This window comes from Eublepharis macularius, chromosome 14 (assembly GCF_028583425.1).
Source record: "Eublepharis macularius isolate TG4126 chromosome 14, MPM_Emac_v1.0, whole genome shotgun sequence".
Lineage (NCBI taxonomy): Eukaryota > Metazoa > Chordata > Lepidosauria > Squamata > Eublepharidae > Eublepharis > Eublepharis macularius.
Genome location: NC_072803.1, coordinates 605501 through 614652, shown reverse-complemented (window position 1 = coordinate 614652; position 9152 = coordinate 605501). Strand labels below are relative to the sequence as shown.

The 9152-nt window shown below is 58.1% G+C and overlaps 1 protein-coding gene across 1 annotated transcript; it reads left to right on the top strand.

The window, feature by feature from the left end:
• Positions 1-7119, top strand: SCN4B (sodium voltage-gated channel beta subunit 4). The gene is made up of 5 exons (XM_054998248.1): positions 1-138; positions 2987-3147; positions 4032-4266; positions 4451-4580; positions 5021-7119. The coding sequence occupies exons 1-5, from the start codon at positions 105-107 to the stop codon at positions 5112-5114; spliced, it is 654 nt and encodes a 217-aa protein (XP_054854223.1). The 5' UTR covers positions 1-104; the 3' UTR covers positions 5115-7119.
• Positions 7120-9152: the final 2033 nt, after the last annotated feature.

Sequence of the window (9152 nt, the reverse complement as noted above, 5' to 3'; positions counted from 1 at the left end):
ACTTTGGCGGCGGCGCCCGCGAAGCAGGAGCCCAACTTGCGAGCCGGCTGCCGGGCTTGATCGCTGCGGGCTGCCGGCACTGCGGCGCTGCGGCGGGCGAGGACATGGCCGGAGGCTGGCTCGGGGCGGCCTTGCTGGGTAAATGGCGACGCCGGGGAGGGAGAGGCTGCGCAGGAAGCCCAGCGGCGCGGAGCTCGGGGCAGGGTCTCTCCGCGCAGCAGGCGCCCCTCCAGTTTCGGGCTGGCCAGCGCCGCGGCAACCGCCTCGGGGGCCCCAGAAGAGGCTCCAGCACTCGGGCGCCCGCGCCGGGGGAGCCGGGAGAGCTGCGCGGCGTGCCCGCCGGCCGGCTCGGAGGGTGCGGACGGGGTCCCCTCTCGGGCGGGGGGCTTTCCTTCTCGCCCGCGGGGAGCGCAGCCCAGCAGCCGGTACCGGCAGAGCCCGTGAGACCGGAGGCTCAGCCGTGCCCCGATGCGGGCGGGCCGCGTTCAGCAGGACCGGAGGGGGGGGGCTCTGCCCCCAGGCGCTGTAAGAACCCCCCCCCGGGAGTGTCCCGGAGTCCCTCCCGCCTCCGAATCCCTCCTTCAGGGACGGCCCAGCCACTGCAGACAGGGCAGCACGGAGGACTCTGCGGGGGGCTTCACCTCCCTCCCCCGTCCCAGTCAGAGAGGGGGGGGTCGTCTCGGCTTTGCATGCAGAGGGCCCGCGTTCAATCGGCGCCTCCAGGTTTAAGCATCAGGTGGGCTTTGCCTGAGACCCCCCCTCCCCCTCCGCCAGGACCCTCTTTCTCCAGGGCTGCTGCTGGCTTCTCCCCAGCCTCCTGGTTTGGGGGCTTCCCCTGCTGGGTGTTCCCGGGCTCCAGCTGGATTCTGATGTCGTCTGCATGCCCTTCGTTTGGGGAGGGGGCAGCGAAGAGCCGTGCCTCTGCATCTGCCCACTCATCTTGCAGGAGGAGAGGTGGACAGGCGCCTCCCCTGCTGGGGTGTTGGGTGAGGGAGGCCTCCTCCAGGGGCCCACAGGGCAGCTGCTGTGTCTGGCTTATGGGGGGGGAGGCAAGCTGGGGCTTCTGACCTTCTAGAGGTGCCTGGCTTGGGAACCTTGATGTGCTGTGGGCCTGAGGACAGCAGTGTTTCCTGGGAGGCCTCCAGCCCACCCCCCACCCCCCAGCAACCAGGGCTGCTGAGCAGATCTGCACCATCCCCAGGAACCCCCCTTGCCTTGAGTGGCAAACGCCCTGCCCTGGGGCGCCCCGGCTGTCCTCAATACCCGTGGCTATGAGGACCACGACTACCACTGCCACGAGCCATGTAGCTTGGTGCCAGGGTGTGAGCATGGGGCTTAGAAGCGAGTGGCAGGGGGCAGCTTTTTCATCTTTGAGGGCACATTTGACAGCTGCCCTCCTAATGCACAGGAGGCAGTGCCTTCGCAGGGTGCAACGGCAGTGAAGTTGGCAAGCTTAGCGGAGCTGCAGCGTGAGGCAGAGTTGACTGCCGGGAACCAGCCTGCCTGGAGGCAGGGCCAGTTTATCCACTCGGCGCAATAGTAGGCAAGGTGCCTGGGGCCTACCAGCCTTTCAAGGGCCTACAGAAATGTTTGAGGCCTACAAAGAAATTACTGACTCAAAGATATGAAAAGAAAACTGCAAAACTGAAATTTATAAATGTTTAATTAAATGTCTACAAAATATAACATGTCAACTGCAGCTGAGTTCTTACACAGTTATATATAGTAATAAAGTATAATAAAATAAATCACAAGACCAAAATGAATACTTTATTCTTTAAAAAACCTAAAATTAAAAATAGTAAGAAAACTCAGATTATGTTAACTTTGCAACTTTTTTCTGAGCAAAATCCCATACAACATCTTAAAATGTCATTTCTTGCATAACATCACTTTCTGTTAAAAGTGCAAGGAAAGAAAGTCACTTCTATAGTTAATGGAAGACAATTTTGTATACATGTCAGCTTTGAAAGTGTGGGTGCATTTTAATAAGTTTGATATGAGGTGGGGTGGGGCCTCCCCAAGTAAGAGTGCAAAGGTCTTACAATGGCCAGGCCTGGAGGGAAAGGAGGGCTTCTTGGTGGTCAAGGATGAGGAGATGGGAAGTTGGGGGTACCGTTGGGGGCACCGTTGCTGCTGGCAGCCCCCCCCCCAAGCCTGGCTGGCCCTTTGCTGCATAGCCTTGAATGCCTGAGCAGGAAGGGGGGGCTTCTCTCTCCAACGCTCTCCAGAGCTCAGGGCTGGGCTGCTTTCTCAAACAGGAGCAGAGCGCCTCTCCTGGAGCTCCCTGTTCTGTCCGTTTTAGCTCTTGCAGCCTCTGTAGGATTTCTCTGCGTTCCTGGTGAGAACAAGGTCAACAGCTGGCTCTTTCCTGCTCTTCTGACGCCCCTGGCTGGTTTCCTATCCCACAGTTTCTGTGGCTTCTGGTTTTCCCATGGGCTGGGGGCAGTTGTGCCACTGGCCCCCTGGGCCCTGGCTTCTGCTACACTGTGGGGGAGGTAGTTAGGATGGAAAGCTGCCCCCCCCCCACAATCTCTGCCTTTCTGACTGTCTCCCTTCCTCTCTGCCTCCCCTTTTCAGAGGCTAGAGGGGCAGAGCCTCTTTCCGCAGAGCCATCCTCCCAGAAGGAGACCTTGCACTAAACAGGCCTTCCCTCCCCTCCCCTCCCCTCCCCTCCCCTCCCCTCCTCTTCCCTTCTCTCTTCCCTTCCCTTCCCTCCCCTTCCCTTCCCTTCCCTCCCCTCCCCTCCCCTCCCCTCCCCTCCCCTCCTCTTCCCTTCCCTTCCCTTCCCTTCCCTTCCCTTCCCTTCCCTTCCCTCCTCTCCTCTCCTCTCCTCTCCTCTCCTCTCCTCTCCTCTTCCCTTCCCTTCCCTTCCCTTCCCTTCCCCTTCCCTCCCCCTTCCCTCCTCTCCTCTCCTCTCCTCCTCTCCTCTTCTCTTCTCTCCTCCTCTCTCCTCTCCTCTCCTCTCCTCTCCTCTCCTCTGTAGGACTCCATCTCTGCTCTGTGACGCTGGCCTTGGACGTCTCGGTGGGCAAGGCAACCACCATCTCCACACAGAACGGCTCGGATGTCCTCCTGCCCTGCACGTTCACTGCCTGCATTGGCTTTGAGAATGCGGAGTTCTCTTGGTGGTTCAACTCTACCAAAGTGTGTGATGTCTCCAGGTTGGGGGGCAGGGCAAAGGGTCCCCCTTCTCCAGTTCAGCCCCTTGCCTCACGGCCCCCATGGTGGAGCACAGTTAGCACCTCTGGCTTGCTCCAGCCTCCCCTGAGCCCCCTGGGGGAGGGGCTCCACCCCACCCCAACCCTTTGCTCCTGCTTTCTCTGCCCATGGGAGCTCTCCCAGCAGCCCTCGCTCCTTCCCAAAAAGATGGGTAGTGCCAGCCACTCTGGCAAAGGTGCTCTCGGGACCCTCCAGAGTAGAAATGGTGACAGCGGACCAGACCTTCCAGGACTGCCCCCTTGACAGCTGAAGTGGCAAATCCCAGTCTCTCTCTCTCTCTCTCTCTCTCTCTCTCTCTCTCTCTCTCTCTCTCTCTCTCTCTCTCTCTCTCTCTCTCTCTCTCTCTCTCTCTCTGTCAGACAGCGCTGGTTGCCAGTCACAAAGCCTGCAGCCTAGAAGAGGCAGGGATATTCTCCAGCGCCTCCCTCCCTTTGCTCAGGAGCCAAGGGGGGTGAGTGTGTGCAGGGGGGGGGCACAGCCAAGAGGCAAAAGCTTTCAAAGTTCAAGAGTTTTAACACCTACTTTTTTGGGCCCGGGGAATGTGTCTCCCCCTCTGGCTTGCGCCTGCAGTTACACTTGGCATCAGAGTTGCTGGCCGAGCCTCCCTTATTACATACACAGCCAAGAAATCCAATATGCTTTAACCTCTTTGTTTTCAGCTTCATGTTTTGAGCCGTATAGGATCGGGACCATTTTGCCACCTGTCTTGGCCTTGAGAGTTCTGCCCTTGGCTGTCTTGACTGCTGGCACGGTCACTTTCCGGCGGAGGAGGGCTGGATCTGGCACTCATTGATTTTTCCTCACTACAGCTGTATGCTGGGACTGTGCGCAACAAAAACTCCAAGCCCGTCTGTAAGCATTGTAACCCACGGGTTGAACTCCCCGAAGTGACCCTCCACAAAGACAGCAGAGAGTACAACCTGTCCGTCATTCTCCTGTCTGTGGACTTCAGCGACTCGGGGAAATACACCTGTGTGGTCAAGAACCCCAAGGAGAAAGGGGCCGAGCACAATGCCACCCTCTCCCTGCTGGTGGTGGTGGAGCGTGAGTATTGCGGGGTGGGGTGGGGGAGCTTGGTCTGGGAGCGCCTTGTGCCACCCCCCCCCAGTGATGCCTGCAGGGGCTGCAGTGGGGTGGGGGAGGGGGGGAGGGGATCTCTGGCCCGCCTGAGCTCTCTGGGCCTCCAGCCCTGGGGGCGGCTCTTGCATGACCTTCCCTGTCCCCCCAGTGGAGAAGGTGGACAAGACGCTGGCCAAGATCATTGCAGCGGTCGTGGGGGGCGTCATCGGGCTGCTGATCCTCATCTTGCTGGTCAAGAAACTCATCCTGTTCATTCTCAAGAAGAAGAAGGAGAAGAAGTGAGTGAGGGAGGGAGGGAGGGAGGAGTGCCCTGGCCCCCCGGCCCCAGCCCAGCCCCGTCCAGAAAGCAGGGCCAGCCTTCGTCCTTGGGCTGGCGCAGCAGGGCAAGGGACCCCTCGCAGGAGATGGAGCGTAACCACGGCCAGCAGGCTGCAGCCCTGCGAGGCCCCCTTTCCTTCCTGAGGAAGCAGGGCAGCGGGTTTGTGGGGCTCCCTCGGCTGAGGCGTCCTTGCCAAAGTGCTGCCCCTCCTGCCTCCCTGGGAGGGGGGTGGCTGAGCACCCTGTGGTCTTCCCCTTTCACTCTGGTGCTTTGCGGTGAAAGCCACTGCCATGGCGTGGAAACAGGCTGCGGCCGTTGAGGCAACCCGCTGGCCTCGCAGGAGGCGGGGTGGGAGACAGCTGCCCAGGGCCAGCCTCTTCTCTGCTCCTCTGTCTGCAGCAATGAGTGCCTCGTGAGCTCCTCAGGAAATGACAACACAGAAAACGGGCTGGCCGGTTCCAAAGCAGACCGAAAACCTGCCCCCAAGGCCTGATGCGGTGGAAATGGTAGCCTGGGAGCCTCTGAAATCCAGGCCCAGGGGAGAAGAAGGGTCTACTTATTGCAAAAGTTTGATGCTTGAGACACGACTATATAACACACCTGCCTGCAACCAATGCTGCTTCACAGATAAGACTGCGCACTTTGGGCCTGTGGGCGGGCATGGAGCTGCCCACTGCCTAGGGGCGGCAGGGGAAAGGCACCAGCCCAGCCCCTTCTGGGGCAAGAAGGGGATGTGGGCTCAGGCAGGTCTTGAGCCACAGTGGCGCCTGGTGGGGGGTGAGCCCTCAGGATCATGGGCTCTGTGCCCGGAATTCCTCTGCAGGGAGGCGTCTGGGCCATGCCCTCCGCTCAGCCAACTCGCTTCAGGAGCTGGAACCACTTCCTTGAGCCTCGGAGGGTCAGGCAGCGGTGGCGGGCAGACTGGAACAGGGAAGGGGGCAGCGGGTGGGCGTTCTGCCCAGGTGGGGAGTGGGCCTGCCTTCCCTGCCCATTGTGTCCTGCATCCTGGGGGGACGTGGCCCCTGTGCTGCTGCCCCTCCCCCCTCTGACAGCATTCTGTCTGGGTGGGGCCCAGGACTGCTTGTGCTTTGGAGAGCTTGCCTTGGGGGTGGAGGCTGCATGCCCTCCCCCTCCTCTCCCCCTAATGCAGCTAGGCCAGGAGACAATGAAGGCTCTTGTCTCCCAGCTCCTTGTTCAGCACTGGCCTGGCTCTTTTTTGGCTGCACCAGGGCCTCCGCAAGAAAGCAAATCCAGTTACTTCTCACTACCCTGCCAGGCTACCCAACTGTGCCCCCCCCCACTCCTGCATGTTGCCCACCAGCCCCTGGCCAGCAGAGAAGGCCTTCCAGCATTCTTGGTGTGTGTGTGTGTGTGTGTTTGTGCTGGCCTGAGCCCAGCCTTGCCTGCAGCACAGATGAGGCAGCGGCAGTGTGATGTGGGCAGGAGTGCAGCAGGACTTGAGCTGGGCAGCAGCGGCTGCAACTCAGCCACGTGGGCTGCCTCTGAGCGTGGCATGCAAAGCCCCAGTGGCCTCAGAGTCCCTCCCCAGTGGGGACTGTGCCCCAGCGGAGCCCCCTGGCCCAGAAGCACCGGCCCTGCTTGCCTGTGGAGCCCCTCTGGGTGTCCTTCCAGGGCGCTTCCGGCACTGGGCTTTTGTGTTCTGTTTTAGAGGCTCGGAATAGGGAAGGGGGAGCTGCAGGAGGAGGAGGCAGGACTGGGCGGATCCTGCCCCTCCTGGACTTCTAGCTCTTGACAGCCATTGCTAGTGCATTTTCAATTTTTTAACCATGAGGGCTAGATACTTTTTAAAAAATAAGAAAGCTGATCTTTTGTCAATTCCGCTCAAGATACCAAAGTCCATCAGAGATTGTTTTTCTGTGCTGCATGGCCAGTTGCAACTAGCACATTTGTGAAACTCCTGGTGCCCGGCTGTTCCAGGAGGCAAGCGGAGGTTGCCGTTTGAGTTCAGTGAGATTTCTGGCAGAAGTCTCTCACACTCACCACCTCTTTTCACACGTCTTTAAGCAAAACTTCAAGCGATTCGGGACATACCTTGTCTAACTGATGGCTGTGTCGAATGTTTGCTATAGGAAATGCAATCCGTTCCTCGGGGCAGGGTTTTGCTCCTGCCTCCAGCTCAGACCATTGGGTAGCTTTAAGAAGTCATATCCCTCCCCTGTGCCTCAGTTTCCCAAGCTGTAAACTGGGGCTGTAATCTTGACCTACCTCACATGGGGGTGTGAGGAGGCTCCACTGCTCAGGGGCTCTGTGGGGGAGGTAAATTGGAATGGCGTTTTAGCAGCAATGGTTTTTTTCCTGCTCTCCTTTACCAATTAGTTTTGTTTCTAATTTTGTAAACCTAGTCCTTTTGCATTGTTTACCAGACGTCTCATGCAATTTGATTACCTAGTTTTATACCATGTAATTTGCCTTGAGCCTCAGTGAGAAAGGCGGGCTAGAAATAAAGTAGGTAAATAATAAACTATTCTGTTCCGAGACTTGGCAACTGGCGGCATCTTTTCCCCTGCTGGTGGCCTTCCCCCACAAGCTTTGGCAAGCAGCTTTGTTGCCAGCTGCTCCCGTGCAGCCAAAGTGAGCGTCAGCTGGTGGCGGCCCCGGCAAACCAGTGCGGGAGAAGTCGCGCAGGCTCCTGGCTTCTTCCAAGCATTCCATAATGCCACCGGGAAGCCTCCCCGCTCTGCCCAGCTAGCAGGAAAGGGGTGGTGGGGTTTGGGGGGATAGCTTGCCAACTCCTGGGGGCTGAGCAAGCCCAGCCCCCTCTCCCTGCCCGCCAATTAAAAAGCAGGGTGAAAATCGATAATAAAGTATTGAACAATCACAGAATCCAAAGGCAAACCGTCTGTATCACTTAATCCTCCGAACTTGAGGGAAGTGCAGGGCCTTGAGTGGGGGGCTGTGAAGTTTCCCTGTGCCTGGTGGGGGGGGGATTGCTTGGGGCATCTCATGGAAGGTGGCTTAGAAAACTGTGGCTTAGGGCCAGTCTAGGCAGGAGAAGCACATGGCCTCGCTCTGCAGTTGGAGCCTCCCAGGAGAAGCTGGGTGTGAGGCGTTCAAAGCACAAACCAGACCGTAACAGCTTTTACGAGGACAGGCCTGTCCAAGCTTCCAAGTTCCTCGACAGGCTGGAAGTTACAAAAGGAGAAAAGGGGAAAGCAGGTTCTCAGGGCCTCATGATCCTTAGACCCTCTCATGCCTGAATAATGGCGGAACTTCTGGCAGGCAAACTTCCCGATGTGGCTGGCCAAAAAGCGAAAGGCAGGAAAACTCCTCAGCAATGATTCCCACCCCCAATTTCCTAATTACCTCCTTAACCAGTTAGTCCTTTTGGGAAGAGACTTGGGGTTAATCCTGCCTGAATCTTTCAAGTTATCTATTCACAGTGTAAGGCAGAAGGAGAGGAGCTGAGGTAGAAAGGTGAGGTACAAACACATAAGCAAAGTTAAGTGAAAATTAACTGATAATGGTACGAGATTATAGTCTGATGAAACAAAGTCAGAACTGCCCATTAACATTTCTAAAAAGGTCCTGTAGAGCTATTAGAGATTGTAGCAAGGAAATCAAAGTCTCTATTTAAGTCACGGTGACATGGAGCGTTTAATTTCTCAGTGAGTTCTAATTCAGGCCTTTCACATTGTATATTCCCTTTGAAGGGCTTTTTTTTTTTTTAAGGACAGGGACTTTCAGATCTGTCATTGTATGTCCAGGGAGACTGAAGAGGTTCCTCTGCTGTTCTCCAGATGCGGCAATTCCCTCTACCTGATTTGTTCGTTGATCGTCATGAGGATGGCTCGTGTTGCATGTTCAGATTCCTGCTCTCTTGGGAGTTCTTTGTGAGCACTTGAAGCTCTGATGGCCACTCGAGCCCCCTGCCCTTCTGCCCTTGCTGAACTCTATTGTGGTAGGGATGGGGGGGGGGTATTGCTTCTCAGGCAGGGTCTGGGGGAGGCTTGGTTCTGTTTGCTGATAACAGCCTTCCCAGGAGGCCTCCTTTTCCAGGGCAGAACATGGACACTCACGTGAGATTTCCTTGGGCAGGTGCTGCTGTTTGGGGGGTTGGGGGTTGGGAGTTGGTGGGGCCTCCACAGCCCTCTTTTGTGAGACATTCTGTGTTTATTTCCACACCACCTTTCCACCTAATAGGGCCCCTGAGATGCCCCTGTGGCCTCTGCAGGGATGCAGGTACCAGAACAAGCCAGTTCTCCCTGACAGCAGCCTGGAAAAGGGCTGCCTGCCCCTCCCTGGTCCAGGCACCTCACACGGAGGGCGGGCTGCGCCTCCCTGGTCCAGGCACCTCACACGGAGGGCGGGCTGCGCCTCCCTGGTCCAGGCACCTCACACGGAGGGCGGGCTGCGCCTCCCTGGTCCAGGCACCTCACACGGAGGGCGGGCTGCGCCTCCCTGGTCCAGGCACCTCACACGGAGGGCGGGCTGCGCCTCCCTGGTCCAGGCACCTCACACGGAGGGCGGGCTGCGCCTCCCTGGTCCAGGCACCTCACACGGAGGGCGGGCT